This window comes from Hippocampus comes, unplaced genomic scaffold (genome assembly GCF_001891065.2).
Source record: "Hippocampus comes isolate QL1 unplaced genomic scaffold, H_comes_QL1_v1.1 scaffold78, whole genome shotgun sequence".
Classification (NCBI taxonomy): Eukaryota; Metazoa; Chordata; class Actinopteri; order Syngnathiformes; family Syngnathidae; genus Hippocampus; species Hippocampus comes.
In genome coordinates this window covers 2,791,208-2,814,355 of record NW_017805798.1, presented here as the reverse complement: position 1 = coordinate 2,814,355, position 23,148 = coordinate 2,791,208, and the positions used below count along the sequence as shown (strand labels likewise).

The following is a 23,148-nucleotide window of genomic DNA, read 5'->3' as shown; positions in this document are numbered from 1 at the left end:
TGAAGATAAGTCCCATTTGCATGAATAATAGATGTGATACCACCAGAGGAAGTGAACGCGAAGGAAAAATAGAAATGCCTCGTCAATGATGCCTACAGTTTACATCGATACATATTTCCTTTGATAGTGCGGTTAAGACGGTCAGTGAGCATACGCACAGGCACGCACATGCACACACACACACACATTCCTCTCTCACTTGCCTCTCATCTTGTTTACAACTCTCATGTGCAGCCAGCATGCCTCACACAGCCAACAGCAAAGGCCCGATCACTGCACAACATTGCAGAAAAACTCTACACACGAGGCAAAGGTCACCAGTTGGCCCATGATTCATTTTCAAAATCGCAGCGTTTCACTTCGAGGAGACACACTTCACTTGCGATAGTCAAAGGACAGAGAAATGTGTTCCTTTCATTCAAAAGCCTTCCATTCGCCACCTAACCAAACAGAGCATAGGGTCCGTGTCAAACATTGTATTTAGCTTTGAAATGCCATTTCTTTGGTGTTCTATAAACATGACGCACCAACTCGAATAGAGAAGCAAACTGCCCTTTGCAAACCACATTTTCGGATTCGAGTCGGAACGTCGCGTGTGTTGTCACCTCTGAATGTTTGAGTGGCAACACTCTGGTCTCGGTATGTGTGACATAATGTCGCCTGGCAGAACGACATCTTTAATGAGAACAAAAACGATTATTGTTGGCCATGAAAACGTCAAGACAACAACGCAACCCAGTGTGTATCTTACAGTGTCATTTCTCTCTTCCCTCTGACCCGCCCTCCAACGTTCTCTTTCTTGCTACCTTCAGGCACTCCCAGACCACATAAAATCACACGATGAGCATTAAATTTAACTGTTAAGCAGTGAGTCAATAAAGCCGAGCTCACACCTGTTGTTTATAAGCTCTCACGCCGTCCTAGCGAGGGAGACAAAATAGGAATAGCTAGCTTAGCGCTAGCTAGTAATTGCTGCAACGCAAGCGGACGGATTTAAAACAGGTCCAAAAGAACACCCCGAGTTCTGCCAGTGTACGGCAAGAATTCCTGGAGCTTAAAGTCAGTTATTTTGAACTAAAAAGGAGCCTTTCCGTAAATTGACACAGCTTGCGTTAGCATATCGGTGTACGCTATATCTGTTCAAAAAAGTGAATGTGAGGCTTCCCAAAGTGCTTTGGAAAACTTCGGGTGTCAATAAAGCGTTATGTAAGTGCACTCCATTTGTCATTAACGTTATTATCCAATTGGATTTTACTTGTGTCATTTCTCTCTTCCCTCTGACCCGCCCTCCAACGTTCTCTTTCTTGCTACCTTCAGGCACTCCCAGACCACATAAAATCACACGATGAGCATTAAATTTAACTGTTAAGCAGTGAGTCAATAAAGCCTAGCTCACACCTGTTGTTTACAAGCTCTCACGTCGTCCTAGTGAGGGAGACAAAATAGGAAAATACCCACGCTAGCTTAGCGCTAGCTAGTAATTGCTACGACGCAAGCGGACGGATTTAAAACCGGTCCAAAAGAACACCCCGAGTTCTGCCAAGAATTCCTGGAGCTCAAAGTCAGTTATTTTAAACTAAAAAGGAGCCTTTCCGTAAATTGACGCAGCTTGCGTTAGCGTGTCGGTGTACGCTATATCTTTTCAAAAAAGTGAATGTGAGGCTTGCCAAAGTGCTTTGGAAAACTTCGGGTGTCAATAAAGCGTTATGTAAGTGGACTCCGTTTGTCATTAACGTTATTATCCAATTGGATTTTACATTTTTTTGAACTATGACATGCTTTTTGGCAAAAGTACCATGAGTAACCCATCGGAATTGGTTCAAGATTATAAACGGTAAACGAATAGCAAACATGTACTTTGGGTGTGAGTCCGAACTCTAATTAGGTTTTTGCTTGAGCATACCGAGAAAACCAACTCATTTACATTCACGCCGATTGACAAATTGAAAGAGAAAGAGAAAAAAATAGTTCTGGCCCAGTGGTGATCTCAAGCACAAAGTGTTTTGGACTACAAGTAACTTTAAAAGAAGACAAAAAAAATTGTTGTCAAAGACTTACTTCACAACCAATGGCGTGCCCAAGAAGAATTTAGTGAAAAGAATAGGTTCATGCTTAGTGGGAGTACCTTTGAGGTCACAAGGCATTATGATTTGGGTTGCTCACTCTGCCTGCTGCTGTTTCTCACCAAACTGATTTTTGTGTGCGCGCGCGTGTTTATGTCGTTATTTCTACCTGTTGGGTGATCGATTGTCACTCAGCGTTCCACCTTGTAAAGCAGTAGGCAAAGCATTCAATGAGCAAGCAACCACCGGTAAGCGTGGGGATGGGGGTAAGGTGGGCGATATAAATCAAAGATAGAAGTGTTGCATTGATCCTACGGCCAATCAATAGACTCCACATTTACTGTGGGGCTCAGTGCCGCTTGGATTCAACGCGTCCAGTGACATTAAAATGGATTGGGAGCCTCTTTGATTCGACGCGTGCCTGCGACTCTCCACCAGACACAATAGGACGTCCAAATCGAGGCCGCTGTCACCGTCGGACACGGCGGCTCTCAACGGAGCGCATTCATTTGAAGGTTGAAAAAGCAACAGAGGAAAGCGATGTCTGTTTTTGTTTCTTTGCGCTGGATTATAGAACAAAATAACATCGCGGCAAACTGCGGCAGAAGGACAGCCGAGTGGAAGAAATGAGTGCTGCTCCATTTAACGCGTGCTCGTCGTCTAGTCCCCGGACCCCACTGAAAATCAACAATTTATCCTCCGCGGACACCAGGTAGAGAACAAAATCTCTGTGCACAAAGCCACCAAAACCCCAGCCAATGTTATATATTTGAAGTCCACTCATATCTATTTTTTTTTGGTCTGCAGGGGCTCTTGGCTCCAACCTGGAAACAATATGAATGTAACAATGACTTGAACAAAAAGTATTGTCATACTGCAAGTTGGAGCCGCTGATGCGAATGAGCATTTTTTTACACGACTTTTTGACTTGCGCAAGTTGTAACAGGGGCGCTTTTGGCTTTTGCCTTTTACTTCTTTTGGAAGCCAACCAAAAATATAAAAATAGGCCTCCGATACTGCACAAAAAAAAAATGTGGAGGTCACCATGCCTGGCAATACAAGACACTAACAAAACATCGTGAGCATCGAAAAGATGAACTCCAAGTATTGTTTGATTTTTTTTTTCTTTTTTTGGGTCTTTTATGGTCGCTGATGTTGCAGTGGTGCGCTCGCCTGACTTGGGGGCGTTGAATCGGTTCCCGCTCAGTGATGTGGATATGACTGTGAAGGGTTGTTCGTCTCGATATGTGCCGTGCACAGTTCAGGGTGTAGTCCAGTCTGCCTTCCCCTCCCTTCAAGATGGCAATTTTCCCCTTTCGTCCTTCTCCTTTTGCTGCTTCGTCATCTCCGTTACAGTCAAGGTGTGATCAATCTCATGAGACCGTCTGCATTCTTTTCCTTGTCGTCCTGTCACATTATCGCAACATTTCCGTTCTTCTCCAAAGCTAGCCCCGCATTTGGAATGAAAGAGACTCAGGCGGGCGAGCTGTGCATCCTGTTTGGAGGTGGATGTCCCCGGGGGGAGACAGGCCTGTCGTTGAATGATCATCCCTTGCTTTAATCAACACATCTCCCAGAGGGAAGAGCAAAAAGTTTTCCTCTGGCATTTTTCCGGTGTGTATTGTTGAGAGTTAACTTTTCAAAAAAAAAAAAAAGTTTTAAAAGCATTGCCTCTAATTTTGAGAAGGTTTCTCTGCAGGGTTTCTTCACACGGAGCCACAAAATAAAGTCCTAACGCCTTGACGCTGTCTTCATTAGCATGACAAATGAGTTGAAATTCGATTTCCTTGTACAACATATTGAGGGCGCAGCATAGATTAGGGCTAATGCTGCAGCGTCAATCAATGATCCGATTAAATGAAATCAGTTCTTGGGATGTTTTCCGGGACAAATAGAGTCAACGGAGGACATCATATTGTATTGGTGAGCACTTGCCGCCATTTGGCTGCACGTGTGGACGAAAGTCAGGGATTGTCAGTGCGTGTACCGTACAATTATGTGCAGCTACGTGCTCATCGAGCTGTTGACCTTTCGCGGCCGCAGATAATGAGCTTTTATGCTCTATTACGTATATCTCAAGACGTAGGTGAACCCCTGACACCTGAGTGCCATCGGGTCGAAGAAATAATCTCGGTCTGAAAACAGATGACACAATGTCCGCACACAAGCAATTATCGGGACAATCATAAATTGGAGTAGAGGTTTTAGCTGCTTTGGATGGTTTTAATGGAAAGAATGTGACTTTTGTGAATAGTTTCTCCAAAATGATGACGAGCAGACTAAATGGCCTGCCGCAAACTGAACAACGGGGCTGAACGGCTCTTCGACTTATCATGAGCGGTCGGCCATCAGCGCTAGTTTTGCCACAATTTGAAATTTGAAATTTTATATTTTTAATTTCTTTTGTATCCGAAAAAGTGAAGCGTGGATAGTCTCTGTCACTGAAATGTGCAGGCAGGGAATCGCCTCTCAAATATCCAGTCTCCTTTGTTTCACTTCTTTTTCTTTCTTCATCATATAACTGTGCTTCTGCTTTTCGAATCGTGTGTCTTGTTCACTTAACAAAAGAATTTGACATTTGCCGAACCTTAAAACATTGCTTCTCGTTCGCAGTTTTTCGATTGCCGCAAGTTTCCTTTCTGCGTCCGAGGTTCAAATGCACGTATGTGAGTCATCCATTGTTCCTTTTCCACAATTGGCCACTTCAGTCACATTCGGCTGCGTTGCTCAGTCTGGAGAGCTGAGATTACTTCAGATTCCCCCCCGCACCCCCCAAAAAAGGGGGTGTAAACAGAGCATTTTAAAAAAGCGAAAACATTTAATTACACATCGATTATGTTACTCATATGGCGCGAGATGTAATCCAGTTAAGTGCAGAGGAAATTAGACCGTGGGGAATTTGTAGTTGCGGCTTGTTCAACCCACCGCTTATTGCTTTATTGTCACACTGAAGGCGTCTTTTCTGGAATTTTGTTAGCTCTGTAATTAATAGAATGTGGACATTTCGAGATTACTTGGAAACATTGAATGCTTTTTGCGCTAGCAGTAGCTCATCGGTATGGTCGTCGGCTTTGGAATCGCAGGTGTCCCGGTTCGAGTCATGTTGCGACTAATCCATGGCAACGAGTTCCTGGAAAGAGGCTAGTTTTCCCCTGTAGTGCTGAGGTGCCCTTGGGCAAAGCACTGGCATCCTGACCTGAGCTCAAGAGGTGCAGCAACAGAAAAAGCAGATTAAGTTGATTCTCCACTTGAAGAGTTGTGATCAGTATAATAAATCACAAATTTGTTTCGGAATGTCAGGAAGAGGGCGACACGGTGGTGAATGGTGAGCACGCTGGCCTCTCAGCACAGGAGTGTAGGGTTCGATTCTGGTTCCGGCCTGCCTGTGTCGAGCTGGTATGTTCTCCCTATGCCTGGATGGGTTTTCTCCGGGTTCTCGGGTTTCCTCCCACATACCAAAAACATACATGGCAGGTTAATGGTGCACTCTAAATGGTTGCTAGTTGTGATTTTGAGTGTCAATGGTTGTTCGTCTATTATTGTGTGCCTTACGATTGGCTGGCAACCAGTTCAGGGTGTCCCCCGCCTACTGCCCGAAGACAGCTGGGATAGGCTCCAGCATGCCCCATGACCCTTGTGAGGATAAGCGGATCAAAATGGATGGATGGATGGACGTCAGGTAGCTGTATCCTGGCAAGTGACGCACATGTGTGTCCAGTGGTGGTCGCATCTTGTCTGAAAATTCGACAAAATTCACCTCCGAAAGTTGATTGAACATTTTTCTGGAAACCCCCCCCCCCCCGCCCAAAACTGCTGTTGCCTGCTCCAACTTGCTGTATTCAACATGTAAATGCCACCCAGACGTGGCACTAATGGTTGTATCAGCTGCCTAATCATCTGTCACAGTGGGGAAATGGAAAATTAGCCATTAATGTTTTTTTTTTTCCTGTTGGATATTTCCCACACTGGCTTTTATATTTAGCAGTGGACATTCAGGGGTCTAGCGCTCCGTCGAACTTCATTAGGCTCTCAAATGAGCTTTTAAATACTTTGAATTATTCAAATGTCCCACAGTTTTCGAGCTATTAGACTAATGAACTGGCTGGACACACACGCACACGCACGCACACATGCACACACGCACGCGGCACGCACGCACGGAGCTCTGGAAAGTGTGAAGATCCTTCGACTTGATTGGGTGAACAGCACACAGTGTGTTTTGCCGGGTTCTCGGCGGCTCCAACACAAGTAGACATGACACGGCTGGCTAGGTGTGAATTGAAGGCGGCTGCCTGGATCCAACACGGTCGCTATGGAGTCAAAGTGAGCCATTAATGTTTTTTTTCCCTTTTTTTTATGCTTAATTGGGCATTGTCTCAACAACTCACCCACACAAGTTCATCCTGAACTGAAGAGCTACGGCATCCTTAAAAGTGGAATTAGTTTGCTGGCAAAGTCACAGCAGAAAAACATAAAAACTTCAAAGATGCCACGGGAGGAACATCACTGCTGCGGAGTGACTCTCTGCGAGTCCCTTTTAGCTCATTGTCATCAATATAAAATAATAATGATGAAGTCAGACGTATTGTGGCTCTTTTTATATGTAGAACTGATGTAGAACTGATAAAAAAAAAAGACCAGTTATAAGTTCCATGAGATTTGTGGGGGTCTCGTCAGGGCAACACAGATGCACTTACATCTAAATAAATTAGAACACCGTGAAATGTGTTTCAGTAGCTCCATTCAAAAAGTGGAAATTATATATTGGATTGATTCGTTATTCACAGTTTGAAGTTGTAGATTTTTTTTTTTTTTGCATTTTACCTTACAACTAACCCAATCTATCTATCTATATAAAAATTGTAATTAAAAAAAAAATGATATTCTAAAACATAGGTGTTCAACTCAAGGCCAGTGGGCCAGATCTGGCCCATCACATCATTTTCTGTGGCCCGCGAAAGCAAATTATTCACGTTTCTTACCAAAGTACCCGTATTGCAAATTGTCTTTACTTTTTTTTTTTCTTGCCAACATACAAATGATGAGATTTATTTTGACCGTGTCAAAAAGACAAATTTTAACTTTGGAAGCATTGAGAGGAGATAAAAATGGTCACGCTTCAGGGCGCAAACCTTTGCATCCTGTCCTGCTCACTACAGTTGGCCCCCTGATTGGTGGGCGGGCGAAGCTGAGCCAATTGTTATTCATGAGTTTCAGTAGTGCATGTTTTGGAATGAGTTGAAAGCGACGAGAGAAGATTTGGTATTAGAAAACCCTTACGGATGGATGATACACGATTTCCTGCCGCCATGGGGGCTCTCGCCAGTGGCATAGCTTTGTAGGGGCTGGCTTTGGAAAGTGCAGGCTACTCCAAAGGATCATAACCATAATTGTTCAAAATCGGGAAAATAAATCTACTCGTAGTTGAAGTGTGTAAGATAATTTTTTTTAATTGTAATTTTGGAGATGTAAGGTCTCGACTCTTCTCACCATTTTCTTGATTCACTTTGCATTCCTGAAAGCTAAATTGAATCCAGTCTTCCAAAGGGCCTAAACAGCTCTATACTGCACTGGTGGACCCAGGAAGCACCACAGACCCATCGAGGACGTTGCTACCAGAACTGCCCAGGGCCCTGGCAAATGCCGCTATGCTACTGCTTCAGGCCCCACACCTTATGAGAGCTCATTTCCCGTTAGCTCCCGCAGTTTAATGTGCACCCTGACCCCTTCCGAACCCCTTCCCACACACCTGCAGAGAGAGTCCTGGCGGCAGACCGTCCTCAGCTCCAGGCAGTTGGGTTTTTCTTTCTCTTTATACGAGCAATCGGGCACGATGGTCTGGCGGCGGCGCTCGGCGCAGCCCTCCGTCTGGCAGGGACAGAACAGCAGGCGGTGGCTGAACTCGGTGGGCACGCGGTCCAGGAAGAGTCGCAGTGCTTTGTGGCAGCGCTTCTTGCTGCAGGTTTCCCCCTTGTTGGGGTCCTCCTTGCTGCAGGTGGCGATATAGGACGAGCGGTGCCTCTTGCAGGTGCCGTTGAGGTTGCAGGCTTTGGCAGCGTCCAGGCAGGGGTTGCAGGTTTTCTCGGCGTCGGCGCAGTGGAAACCCTTCGGGGCTACTGTGAGCATCCCTAATCGGAGAGGGAGACAGACTTTTATTGGTTTACATTTACACTATTTTTCTGTTCTGTAATAAAGGGTCCAACTGTGCCATCTACCATCTAATGGAAGACGAGTTAATTGTTCTGCCATTGTCATTATATGCCCATCCATCCATCCATCCATCCATCCATCCATCCATCCATCCATCCATTTTAAACACCGCTTATCCTGAAGAGCATCGAAGAGATTGCTGGAGCCGATCCCAGCTGACTTCGGGCAAAAAGCGGAGTACCCCTTGAACTGGTCGCCAGTCAGTCGCAGGGCACACATTGAGACAAATAACCATTCACACCCACATCCACACCGTCACTGAGTGGGAACCGATCCCAAGCTGTCCGCGAGTGTACCACTACACTACATAAGTCAAACTCAAGGCCCGGGGGCCAGATCCAGCCCGCCAGGTCATTTTATGTGGCCCACGAAAGCAAATCATGTGTGTGAACTTGCTGAAATCTTTTCCGAAATGTCAAAAATGCTCATGTGGAATAAATAACGTTGAGACTTTGCAATCATTTTGTTACCCTGTTTACCCTCACTTGATTTTAATCGACTTGACTGGTTTCAAAATTTCTTGTGTAAAATATAATAATTTTGTGGGTTCACTGTCAGAACGGCCCTCCGAGGGAAGACGTATCTCCAAATTGGCCCGCGACTAAAATGAGTTTGACACCCCTGCAGCACTCCATCAGCGACCCACTTATTATATGTCCCCTGGCATAAATTCATAAAGATAAATTCTTTTTCTGATCAATTATCCAAAACTGGATCATTTCCTGCGCCGCACCTGATATTCTCTCACGGCAATATAATCGCCGTGTAACACTTTTGTAGACACTGTAGAAATAGTCAAAAAAGGACTTTTTGTCAGTCCACTCCTCCACAGATTGATGACACGGGCTGATCATTTTCAGCGAGATTATTAACTGCACTTGTTCAGGAATTGATCCTGAGGATGTTGCAAGAAACTCAACGACGTGAGCCACAAAACCATCGATTTTCTGCATCGGTTATGCGCATACCTATTCTGACTCTCAGACAGCCAATCGAACTTACTTTGAAAGTCCTCGGTGTGCAGAACATACTGTACATATTTGTCGGTAGCGGGAGGAAGCTCAAGTACCCACAACTCCACCGGAATTGATGATGGCGGAATTGATTCAAGAGGGGATTGCCAATGGCAGCACGATCAAGTCGTGCTGAGCATTTCTGCCTGGCGCTCCTTCCTGTGTGGAGTTTGCATGTTCTCCCCGGGTCGTCCCCAGGCCCTCTGGCTTCCTCCCTCATGTCAAAAACAGACCTGTTACGCTCATTGAAGACTCTAACTTGCCCGTCGGCTGTGAATGTGAGCCGGAATGTTTATTTGTCTGTACGTGCCTTTTGAGTGGCAGGCGAAAAGTCCGTGGTGTACCGTGACTCTTGCCCAAATTCTGCTGGGATAGACTTCAGCTCACCTGTAACCCGAATGAGTGCAAGCAATATAGTAAATGGATGGATGGATGGGATTGTCAGTTTTTTTGTTTTTTTTTACCACTCCATAAAACGTGGTCGGACAAACAAAACCCGGCCGCCACAAATGCAATAATAACCGAGAGATACACATCGATACGCGGTCAACAGCAACAATCCATGATAGATCACAGGGAAGCTCTGCAGTAAAGTACGGTCAACAAACAAAGCACGCATCCTTGCGGCTGTGGTCAACAGGAATTTCATTCCTCAATAACATGACAGATTGTCTCTGCGAGTCACCGGAAAGAGAACAACTGGACATCTGCTGTGAGTGGAATATCGATTTCATCTGTCGAAGACCCCCCCCGAGTCAAACAGAAATGGATTTTGTCACATTTCAAATGAGATGTTCAAGAATTAGCAATTTGAGAATAAGGGACAAAAATCGTCATCATTATATCATGAAGCAGCGCGAGTAACGTGAAATATTCTTCACTCCAGTGCTGCCAAGGCCGTTTGTTCAAATACATATTTGAGCTTTGACACAATTAATGTCACAAATTATTTATTAGGGTACAAGTATGGGCGGCCCGGTGATCGAGTGGTTAGCGCGTCGACCTCACAGTGCATAGGTCGTGGGTTCGATCCCGGCTCCGGCCTTCCTGTGTGGAATTTGCATGTTCTCACTGGGCCTGTGTGGGTTTTCTCCGGGTACTCCGGTTTCCTCCCACAAAACATGCGTGGCAGGCTGATTGAATTCTCTGAATTGTCCCTCGGTGTGAGTGTGAGCGCGGATGGTTGTTCGTCTCTGTGTGCCCTGAGATTGGCTGGCAACCGGTTCAGGGTGTCCGCCTACTGCCCGAAGGCAGCTGGGATAGGCTCCAGCATCCCCCGCGACCCTTGTGAGGATAACGCGGTTCAGAAAATTGATGGATGGTACAAGCATGAGGAGGAATATATACAGTATGAAAACAGCAAATGGAAAATTCTCAACGCCCATTGCCCCAAATTGATCAGGAAGTCATCCATTTTGGTCTAAAGTAGGCATTTTAGGCAAATTCTGCCAATTATTTTGCCAAGCTTTTCCGCCTCCACTATTTTGTGGGAGGAGCATGTTGTCGCATTTTAATCATTTGACAGAATTACGATGAGAAGGACCTTTTGCGGCTCCATTCATCACTATTTGGAGGCCCCTATTCATTTATTCCAAGTTGACTGTTAAGCATCAAGACTAAAGTGCCAACTAAATAAAATATCACAGTTTCCAAAATACAAGCCTGAACACCCCATACTTTAATAATCTCCCACTTGGTTCTAAAAGCCGCAATTTGAATGGTAAACGATTAAACCCGCCTCTGTTTGTCAAGTGCAACGACAGACCTAAGCGCAGTCATTATCCCCGATATTTGTGGATTCCAGACGATGCCATTAGATGTGCCGCTTCCGACCACGGGGCAAGGGAAAAAAATGATACATTTGTGTACCCCGTTCGCTTGTATTCAAGCGATATTCGAAGATTTAACCTCCCTCCCCGTGTAGATAATGATATTTCAGAGGTCACGGCGCCACGGTGACACCCAGAGATTCATCTCTTATTCAACAGAACCAATCTCACACTGTGTCTATCAGACAGCCTGCAGCAGGAAGAAGACCATTTGTTTTTGGAAGGGGGGGGGGGTGCGCCCACGGCAGCCGCGTTGTATCGCACAATATCAATCCCGCAAATGGGCTTGCGTAGAACACCGGACGCTGCAAGTGGGAAAGGAAATAAGTAGACCCTTGAAATTAATTATTTTGTGCTTTCAGATCCTTCTTGGGGAAAAAAAAAAATTCCGCCCCCCCCTCCACCCCGGTATTGAGAAACTGCACAAGGAGGTTTAAGTATTTCATCACAGACTGGAGAGCGTATAGTGAATCTTTCTTTCCATTAACTAACTTTCATTTCGATGTATCAAGGTTAAATGGAGAAGGTTGTCTGGAGGGGAAAAAAAAGGACAGGAGAGAAGCGCCATGTTACTTACTGTATGTACTTGCCTCTGAGTCATCATACAGCAGGTGGAAAGTAGCAAAGTCGAACTACTTTGCTCCCTGAAAAATCGACGTTAGGACAATATCTGTTTGCCTATGTACGTATTTGTCTGACAACCTTTGACCTTTACTCACTATTTTGGAAAAGCCAAATTTGTAATCACTACTCCTGACTTTGTCCAAAAAGGCTTGTTACTTTAAAAAAAAAATGTTTGCACTTCCACATCATACCAGACTTTTTTAAAATTGATTTTTTTTTTTAACTGTTCTTTACAGGGTAGTGACAATTACAAATATCAGAGATCCTTCTGTGAGCAATTGTAAACCCTCCATATCGTTGCACGCCCTTGGGGGAGAGGATAAATCCTTCCTTCTCAAGGAGGTCATGTTTGCACTCGCTTACTTTATTTCTTATCTAGTGTCTTTGGAGGTTTGTGGGATTAGGGCAAAGAAACAAACAAAAAAAAAAACGTCCTCCCTGACATGATAACTAGCTGTGCAGTATGAGTCAGGAACGTATATATTAAACATTGTACTTTATATTTTCAGTCAGACCTCAATCATCGGACTAAGTAGGACTCATTTCAATTCTCCTTGTACTCACATGAAATGAGTCTAAATTTCGTCAAATGCCGAGTCTTGTAATAGGCAGTGGTGGGAGGAACGAGCCAGTCGATGTACATTTACTCAATTACACTCAAGTCACATTTTCGAGAGACTGAATTTGTCAGTGTGGTTTTAATGCAATCCTACGAGTACTTAGTTACTCCTGAGCACAATTTTTGACAGCTCTCCCCGCCTCCATCAAGAGGCTATTTTTGGTGAAGGTCAAGGTGTGAATATTTTCTGTCTCCATCGAGTGTCCTGTGACCAAGTGGCAGTTCGGTGTTGTCAACCTTCACCCTCAGTCCCTGTGACCCAAAAGAAGACAAGCACGATAAAAAGGGGACGGTTCGGTCTAATTTTGGACATGGTTGGAATTGGTTGGGGATGTGTTCATTGTCAATAAGTTGATAGATTCATTTCCTCTCCAATGAAGACCTGAGGAGGCAAGCCTACTGCTGTTTCATTGGTCCCAAGTGACATCAATCTTGTCTAATGTATGTAAATCTGCCATGCATGTTTTTGGAATGTGGGAGGAAACCGGAATACCCGGAGAAAACCCACGCAGGCACAAGGAGAACATACAAACTCCACGCAGTAAAGCCAGAGCTGGAATTGAACCCACGACCTCTGCACTGTGAAGTCGACGCGCAAACCACTCGATCACCGGGCCGCCAAAAACATTGAACATGAAAATATACACCCGCGTAGCACCATAGAGTGATGGCGGGGACAACCTATAGTTATTTTTCCGGTGTTGTTTGACTACAACACAAATCGAAAGAAAGTAGACTCAAGCGGAGTTTAGTGGAGGGTGACAATTCTGAAGGTGAGCATAGCAAATCTGATTGTAAATATTGTTACCTTGTACAAACTGTGCTGACAACACATGCATGTGAAAAGTGAGTTTTGGTCTGCCGGCGCCAGTTTGAGGTGTGCCCTCGGCTTCAGGGCTGATTTGTCCCCCTGGCTGCTTTCACACCGACATGTGGAGTCGGCAATTTTTTCCCCCATAATTGTCAGTTTTTTTCCGGGCAGTGGCACACAAAGGTGGGCGGCAATACGGCGCCGCCCCCAAAAAATTCAATTATGTTTCCTCTTCAGAGCACTAGGGGTCGCAGTTTTTCTGTTGCAGCAAGTAGGTTACAATCGAAAAAAAAATCAATAATAAATCACCTTTTTGTTGTGGGGGGGGGGGGGGGTGCGCCCACGGCAGCCGCGTTGTATCGCACAATATCAATCCCGCAAATGGGCTTGCGTAGAACACCGGACGCTGCAAGTGGGAAAGGAAATAAGTAGACCCTTGAAATTAATTATTTTGTGCTTTCAGATCCTTCTTGGGGAAAAAAAAAAATTCCGCCCCCCCCTCCACCCCGGTATTGAGAAACTGCACAAGGAGGTTTAAGTATTTCATCACAGACTGGAGAGCGTATAGTGAATCTTTCTTTCCATTAACTAACTTTCATTTCGATGTATCAAGGTTAAATGGAGAAGGTTGTCTGGAGGGGAAAAAAAAGGACAGGAGAGAAGCGCCATGTTACTTACTGTATGTACTTGCCTCTGAGTCATCATACAGCAGGTGGAAAGTAGCAAAGTCGAACTACTTTGCTCCCTGAAAAATCGACGTTAGGACAATATCTGTTTGCCTATGTACGTATTTGTCTGACAACCTTTGACCTTTACTCACTATTTTGGAAAAGCCAAATTTGTAATCACTACTCCTGACTTTGTCCAAAAAGGCTTGTTACTTTAAAAAAAAAATGTTTGCACTTCCACATCATACCAGACTTTTTTAAAATTGATTTTTTTTTTTAACTGTTCTTTACAGTGTAGTGACAATTACAAATATCAGAGATCCTTCTGTGAGCAATTGTAAACCCTCCATATCGTTGCACGCCCTTGGGGGAGAGGATAAATCCTTCCTTCTCAAGGAGGTCATGTTTGCACTCGCTTACTTTATTTCTTATCTAGTGTCTTTGGAGGTTTGTGGGATTAGGGCAAAGAAACAAACAAAAAAAAAAACGTCCTCCCTGACATGATAACTAGCTGTGCAGTATGAGTCAGGAACGTATATATTAAACATTGTACTTTATATTTTCAGTCAGACCTCAATCATCGGACTAAGTAGGACTCATTTCAATTCTCCTTGTACTCACATGAAATGAGTCTAAATTTCGTCAAATGCCGAGTCTTGTAATAGGCAGTGGTGGGAGGAACGAGCCAGTCGATGTACATTTACTCAATTACACTCAAGTCACATTTTCGAGAGACTGAATTTGTCAGTGTGGTTTTAATGCAATCCTACGAGTACTTAGTTACTCCTGAGCACAATTTTTGACAGCTCTCCCCGCCTCCATCAAGAGGCTATTTTTGGTGAAGGTCAAGGTGTGAATATTTTCTGTCTCCATCGAGTGTCCTGTGACCAAGTGGCAGTTCGGTGTTGTCAACCTTCACCCTCAGTCCCTGTGACCCAAAAGAAGACAAGCACGATAAAAAGGGGACGGTTCGGTCTAATTTTGGACATGGTTGGAATTGGTTGGGGATGTGTTCATTGTCAATAAGTTGATAGATTCATTTCCTCTCCAATGAAGACCTGAGGAGGCAAGCCTACTGCTGTTTCATTGGTCCCAAGTGACATCAATCTTGTCTAATGTATGTAAATCTGCCATGCATGTTTTTGGAATGTGGGAGGAAACCGGAATACCCGGAGAAAACCCACGCAGGCACAAGGAGAACATACAAACTCCACGCAGTAAAGCCAGAGCTGGAATTGAACCCACGACCTCTGCACTGTGAAGTCGACGCGCAAACCACTCGATCACCGGGCCGCCAAAAACATTGAACATGAAAATATACACCCGCGTAGCACCATAGAGTGATGGCGGGGACAACCTATAGTTATTTTTCCGGTGTTGTTTGACTACAACACAAATCGAAAGAAAGTAGACTCAAGCGGAGTTTAGTGGAGGGTGACAATTCTGAAGGTGAGCATAGCAAATCTGATTGTAAATATTGTTACCTTGTACAAACTGTGCTGACAACACATGCATGTGAAAAGTGAGTTTTGGTCTGCCGGCGCCAGTTTGAGGTGTGCCCTCGGCTTCAGGGCTGATTTGTCCCCCTGGCTGCTTTCACACCGACATGTGGAGTCGGCAATTTTTTCCCCCATAATTGTCAGTTTTTTTCCGGGCAGTGGCACACAAAGGTGGGCGGCAATACGGCGCCGCCCCCAAAAAATTCAATTATGTTTCCTCTTCAGAGCACTAGGGGTCGCAGTTTTTCTGTTGCAGCAAGTAGGTTACAATCGAAAAAAAAATCAATAATAAATCACAATTATCATGTCGCATCTGGCTGTGTCACTTGGTGTGTGGTAGGCCTCAGTATTACATTACAAAAATCGCAATACAACAATAACAGCTTATTAATCCATTTTCCCCATATCATTGATCAAGGAAGTTCCTTCAAGTTCCAAATCTCTCGTCTCGTCCCAAATCAACATTTTCTGACAGGATCTGAGCTTCCAAAAAGTGTCTCGGGAAGGTTTGCCGACGCCGAGGGAGGGCAGCCGTCTGACTGAGGCCTGCCCACAGGGGGTGATGGTCCAGCTGGATGAGAGCTTTCCGTGGCGCTTGTCCAGTTACATTGATGAATTGCAGCCCCTAAATCTCCCCTGACCATCTGCAAGCTCTAATGTTGGCTACTGGGGGGGTCCAGGAGGAGACGGATGAACTACAAAGATAGTTCCGGGTTGAAGCCGCTTCAACTTGTTTTTCTTTCGTGACTGGCTGTGGAGTTGAGATTGAATTTGGTGTTCAAAAAAAAAAAAAAAAAAAAAAATGTCCTGGGGTGAATGTAAGACACAAAGCTCACTTCCTGGCAGTGCGGCAGTTGGGCACACTGGCAAAACGCACACTCAGGAGGCAAAGGGAAGGAAGCAAATATTGCATATGGGTGGGGAAAAGTGCAGCATTGTGTTACTAATTGATTTTCCGAGTGCATCTCAAAGAAGGTTTGTTTTGCTACAACGCAAGAGGGAGGCGGTTGATAAGCTAATGATAAAAGACATATAAAATGGAAAAAGCTTTCAGCAGGCAGATGGCTGTTGGTCATGACAGATAGAGAGGATGTGATGAGAGGATTGCCACTTAGGCAGGCACACACACACACACACACACACACACACACACACACACACACACACACACACACACACACACACACACACACACACACACACACGCCTAGAAGCGCGTTCAATTAATCCAGACTAATTCAGGAAAGATGTGCGACTCCTGCTCCTAATAATTAACCCAGCCCATCAGCAGTGCAATCAACAGCTCTCATCGCTACACTCCGCACATACCTATTAGCTTAGGTTTGCTGGCGGCTGTACCAAACATTACCGAGAAAGTGTGTGAAGCTACCGGAATAAATGAACAGCAGCTTGACACTCTGAATGGTTAATGGATGCTCTCATTAGCCCCACAAAAAAAAAAAAGGAAATCTGGTTCCTTCAACTTTCACAGGCAGATATTCGTCACGTAGCAAATAAACAGTAATATCGCAAACATGAACTGTGTAATTTGACTCCCTTGTATTTAATGCCGTATATGTATCTATGTGTGTATAATGCTGGATTGTTGATGGTTCTCTAAGAACATATTATCACTCCATGATGATGATGATGATGCACTGATATGAAATGTCATATCGTATTGTCGTTTACTGTTGTGATTCTCATCGCTAATGTTATCATTAAAGCAGCCTCACACAGACACACGCAAAAGTTAGTTTAAACCAAGCTGAATGAAATAATAAGAAGAGCATCTTTGTCATTGCCACAGACACACTACTTTAGTCGTCCAAAATAGTGGTTTAATGGAATGCATGTATATTCTGAGTGAGACAAATTATGTATTGTACACACAGTATTAAAGATAAATCAACCAGTATGAATTTTGTCTCTGGTTAAAAAAATATATATATTGCTGTGTCATCATTAAATGTTGCATGGTATGTTATTCTTCCAAGTTCCACTGCTGATCTAAATAAGTGACTAGGCATAAACTGTTCCTGAAAATGAAATCTTCAGAATCATTGTGACTGTAATAAAAAAAAAAGGGCAACTTAGTCATTGGCACAGCAACCTGGCTTCATTGATTTTAGGCCCATCGGACACGGAGCCACGCAACTGTAATGGGCTGAACTGTCATGCAGTTACTGAGATCTGCCACTTAATTTTCATGAATAGTCCACACTCGGCCAATAGTTTGGTTGCCAATATTGAAATTATATTTCTGGTTAAACGTGTCAATGAGACCCAGCCGGCTGGTGGCCACGGCAGTGCCGCCAAGCCATAACCATTCCCGTGCCTTAACTTTCTACTTGCGGACCACTTGCATCTTTTTTTTTTTTAAATAAAGTTTGCTTGAAATTATTCTTCGAAAAAAACAAAAATAAAACGGTTTATTCCATGACAATAGAGACAGTGTGATTAGCAATGTTTGTTAGTGTTGGCAGCTCTGTGGCTTCGACATAAACTACACTTCACTGACGGCTTAGGCACAAAGCTAACACAGTGTGATTAGCAATGTTTGTTAGTGTTGGCAGCTCCGTGGCTTCGACATAAACTACACTTCACTGACTGCTTGGGCACAAAGCTAACAACTATTTTCTCACTGTTGATCCAACGCTTTCCCGTACTTTGGGGTATTGCAGCCATTTGACTCTAAGTAGGCTTTTCATGGGCATCATGCCAGCGTAATGGAAATAACCCTCATTTGCCTTTTAGTACACACACGGCACACACGGGAGTGAAAGGGAGACAGGCGACGATGCCGGGAAGCACGTACAGTAGAACAGTTAAAATGTGACTGGAGACCTCTGCAGGCACAGAGAAGGCTGAAAATAAAACAAGGTAACAGTGAACTGTCCTCAAGAGGAGGTGGAGAAAATGTAGATTTTATCTGAAATGACATGTTTTAGCTTCCTCCCTTTTTTCCCAAAGAGAACCCTCTTCTTTTTCAAGTAACTGCATTACGTCAGCCTAATTTGAATCGTGCATTTTATATATCATCCCTTACTCAAGGCACGCAAAGCTGTAGATTGATGGGTGGGGCGGGGATGGGGGGTGAGGGGGGGTCATCCCAGGTTAGAAAAGAGGCTATTGACTACGCATATGTTCTCAGTAATTCGGAAAGGTGCCAAAATTTGGATTTAATATGGCCCTGGGTGAATGCGCAAGAGCTTGTTAGGAAAGTCTTTAGTCCGGACCCTGAGGAGCATGTCAAGTGTTGCTGTGTCAAAGGGCTCATCAGTCATTAGCACTGCACTTGCCGCCGCAGCGGGGTCTGCATTAGGCACAAAGAGGGTCCACGATGTTATCTCGCGTCAGCTTCAGATGGCAAATCATTCTAATACAACTCCTCAGAGGAAGAGTTCAAGAGCGTCGACCAGCTAAACTGGAGTTCAGAGCCGGAAATGATTGCAGTGAAGCCAAACCATCCACATGAGGATCTTTTGACGACAACATTTTTGAAGTTTGTGTGGATGGTGGTTCGAGTGCATGGTTGAGATTTTTGGGGGGGGGGGGGTAGTCAGGCAGAATTTAAATTCCTTGCAAGCCCTCTTGAAAATAATCCAGCAAAAAATGAGCATCTCCACTTTGCAAACCTCCGCATCTGCCAAAGTGCTTCTATTACTTTTTACCCCCCTTGAAAAGTTGAGTGTTTAAATGTAAAAATCTAAACGTGACCACTTTTACAATAAACTTTCAACAAATATTTGTCAAGTAATACTCTTATGTGCTTTCTTATTTCTTTCTTTTCTACATTTCTATGCTCTTTTTATGAAGACACAAAGGCACAATTTAAAATGTGGTCCGGAGATGAAAAAAAGTGGTGGAACCTTCAAAATCAAACACCACCCAAACACTGACAAGATAGAGTTCAAATCAACATTTTCAGTAAAAAGCAGGTTCAAACCAGAGACTTGTGCCACTACAGTGTAGTCAGCAACTTTTTTTGTCACAATGCAGTCCATACAAAACGCAATCTGTAATGAACTACTAAACGGTACTTTTTGTGGGTGTATGTTTTTTGTGTGTTTTTTGAAGGAGTGTGTGAGATCGGTGACGGTTTCTGGAATGTGCGAAATCGCAAGGGCCGGCACTGCTACATGCCCTCCAAAAATACGACGTTAAACGATTTCATATTGGCATTGTAACCTGTCTGTCAATCATGTTTTTTTTTTACATGGGGAATTTGTGCCCCCTTGTGGAGATATAGAGATCTTCAAGACATTTAATGTTGGAAACGTCGTTGTCAAGGAAGTGCGAAAATGGCTAACGATCGATCGTGAAGATGTTCTCAATTTCTCAATACATTGTATCAGAATAACTCAGAATCTCAGAATAATGTTGGTGCTCTCGTTCGGCTCTACTTCAGGTTCAAGATTAAGGTATTTGTGCCCTCTGTTTCCTGTTTCTAGCGATGAAGGTGTGCGCCATTGAAGTTAGGACTGCTACCGAACATGAACCCAATACAACATACTATCTTGTCACATTACTCCATTATTGCGCGAAATGCTTGGATGAGTTCCTTTCCTCTTCACCCTTGTATGCGTGCGGGTGTGTACGTTTGACAGAACATAGTCGACTGCCTTGTCATACACAAACAACATGTAAGGAAAAAAATAACCACACAACAATGTGAAGAGACCGGCCATCACTTCAAACTGAATATAAAAGAAATGTCTAGCTCAAGTAAGCTTCAAAAAAAGCAAAAGCTGCTGCCAAAGGAAGAACTGATTCCGCAATCCGCACCAAAAATGAGGCACATACACAAAAGCTTGACAGTGTGCAAAGCCAATCACGTCCAGCCTAACACTTTCAGATACCCTCAGAGTCCTGATGACGAGAAATCCACGTTAGCTGCGCGTCTAAACGGACTTCTGTGTTTGCCTAAGTAATGGTAATTGTAAGGGGGACAATGTGAAAATGTCAAACATTTCAACAGCAAGGCGCGCACGGCCGTTACGCCACTTCTTTTTTATCTCCCACCAGCCGCGGATAGCTGTGGGTATTTAATTGGATAGGAGGCACGCTGAGCTGAGATGAGCTTAGTGGCGAGGGTTAGCAACTCGCACTTAAAGATGTTCAGCTTAATTCCCGGAGCGACCCCACTAGTCATCATTCTCAGCTAGCCTCTGCCTCTAATAAGTTCATTAGCTCAGCGTTGGGTCAGAAGAGCACAATATATTTCTTGTGGAGCATATTAGCAATTGTACGTAATGATCACTGAATGACTTGACTCTGCCTGCTGTGTGGAACCGGCCATTCGTTTTCGGCTTTGGTGAGGTTCTGCCGCAGCCGCGTTGATGTCGTGCATTGATGATGGAAACCAATTTTAATTATTTGCATTTCTGTGTGCCTTGGAGCAGCGAAACGTCTGGCCGACAAGGTGACGCAGTGTTCAACCTAAGCTCGTTGTGGATGAGAAAAGCAGTTAACCTTGCTAGCTTCGGCTATTTCAAGGCTTTGCTCGTCTTGCAGAGAAGTTGTACGAAACAACACGCACAAACATCGAGACACTTTACGACACTGAAAGCGACGCTTGGCCTTGCTTGTTGTATTACTTGTTCTGCCACACAAAAGAAAAGCAGTTAGCACACCTGCATTATTCTTTATGTGTGGCATGTCTCACATTGACGATCTTAAGAATCAGTATGTGTGACGGTGTACAGATACAGGTACCTCACTTTAGAGGAGCCAAGAGGGTCAATGAGCTTTTTTTTTTTTTATAATTGAAGCATCTTCGGTACTCCAATTATTCCGCACCAAGGACGTATTTGTAGTCCACACCTGCAGTTCAACTCCACCAGAGTGCAAGCTAACCAACCAAACTTATCGAGGCATATAGGATGTTATATGTAGCCTTCATTGCAAAACCACAAAAATGATATGAATGCATGAAAGAACCGGCGGAGCTGCGGAAGAAAGCGGAAATGATTCATTTTCAGAGGTAACTAAACTCAGTGGGGCGAGACGCTGTCTGCCAACGCCACGTGCGGGACCGTAAATAAGACAAATGTTCCTTCCGATTGCACTCCCGCGCTTCATCTTTTTGACTTTGTCTGCATGCGGATTGTATGGCATTCAGGAAATGAGGTGAATACGGTACAGTATTGGCCACCACTCTGTCTCCTCTTTCATGGGCCTGGAATTGGATTAGCTGCCTATTTTCCTGTTTTCTGTGATAGGACTTCTGAATGGTCGATGGATGGATGGATGGATAGATGAATGAATGAATTAAATGTATTTGAATTAATGTATTTGCTGTCAAGAGTTGAAGGTTTTCCTTTCATTCAAAAAAATGTGCAAAACATTTTTATTGCGATGTATTAAAGATGCGCGTACACACACACACACACACACACACACACACACACACACACACACACGTACGCACGCTCACACACACACACATACAGGTATATATGTAGAGAGAGAGAGACACACACACACACACACACACACACACACACACACATACACACACACACACACACACACATACCCATACACCATTAAGGGTTATAAAATAAGTATTCCATGGCGTGCATTGGGTAAATAGTTGGTGGTGCTTAATGGACCATTAAACTGGGTTGCGAGCTGCCAAAACATGACAGTGAAGGAAAAAACAATTGGTACCGTTGTTCGCTGCTTGCATTGTCCGTTTTTGTGGACAGCATATGTTAATACTGTTTTTTTTTTTTTTTTGTACAGTAAACTACTGTTGAGTGCAGTTGTTCTTATGAAGAAACACTTTTTTGGGGCGGGGGCAGAAAAATGCAATTTCATCCGAGACTTAAATTCTAAATTTTTTTTAGATTAACATCGTGGTTACAGAACCATTTGACTGCATTACCCCTGTGGCATGGTGGTGACTGTTTTTTTTTTAAGGACATCACCTGCTAAAAAATATTTGCGCGGTTAATCCTTGAGAAGCTCAGATTTGAAGTCTCCCATTTTCATTGTTTGAAAAAAGTTTTGATTGAACACGACATTTTTCAACTTTTGGGGCTTTCCGCTTTGGATTTGGATAGAAGGCACTCATGCGTGGAAAATATAAATGTATGCCTCTCAGGCAGTCTGTGCCGATCAAAAATGAGCGCTATTATTATTTCAAAGGCGGTATTTTGGCGGGAGAACAGCGGAGTCGTGGTTGGCACATATGCCACGCTCGAGAGGTTCTGGGTTCGAATCAGTTCAGGCCCTCCGTGTGTTGAGTTAGCATGTTTTCCGCATCCTTGGCATTGATTTTCTGTCCAACTTCCTCCCACATCTTAAAAACGTCCTAAATTTCTCTCTCCATTTTCCATCGTGTGCCTCTCGCCCAAAGTCAGCCGCAAGCAGATGGAGAAAAGGAATGTTTACGTTCGGTACGATCTGCTTCATATTTTAACGACGGTATGAAGTTGGATCTTAAAGAAGAATGTTGTCTCATTGTCCACCGCAGGAACTCATCAAACATGGACGCCGCTGCGCATTGTGCCTCTGTCAAATACATTTCGTACAGCCCCTAATTTGTTACAACATCCTTGGCATCCGTCATGCGAGCGGTCATCAATTGGGTGATACCAGCGCCTGTGAAATGATGATGGGGAGATTAAGTTGTCACATCTCTTTCTCTCAATCACTCAGGCGCACTTGCTCCGCTGCTGGTCGCTGAGTAGAGACACATTAAGCTTTTAGTGCATGTTTTACTTTTGCCTGTAAAATTCTATGCCGTGCTTTTAATGTTTTGAGGGGCAGCAGTTTTCAAGGCGCTGCACAAAGCGCTTATAA

General features: G+C 44.1%; 1 protein-coding gene across 1 annotated transcript in view; it reads right to left on the bottom strand.

Annotated features, from left to right (window-relative positions):
- LOC109525350 (GDNF family receptor alpha-2-like) overlaps positions 1–23,148 on the bottom strand; it is a 64,092-nt gene that overhangs the window by 19,603 nt on the left and 21,341 nt on the right. Inside the window, exon 4 of the mRNA XM_019885786.1 lies at positions 7,813–8,191. Coding sequence (XP_019741345.1) covers positions 7,813–8,191 — 379 coding nt within the window. The remainder of the gene's footprint in view (positions 1–7,812; positions 8,192–23,148) is intronic.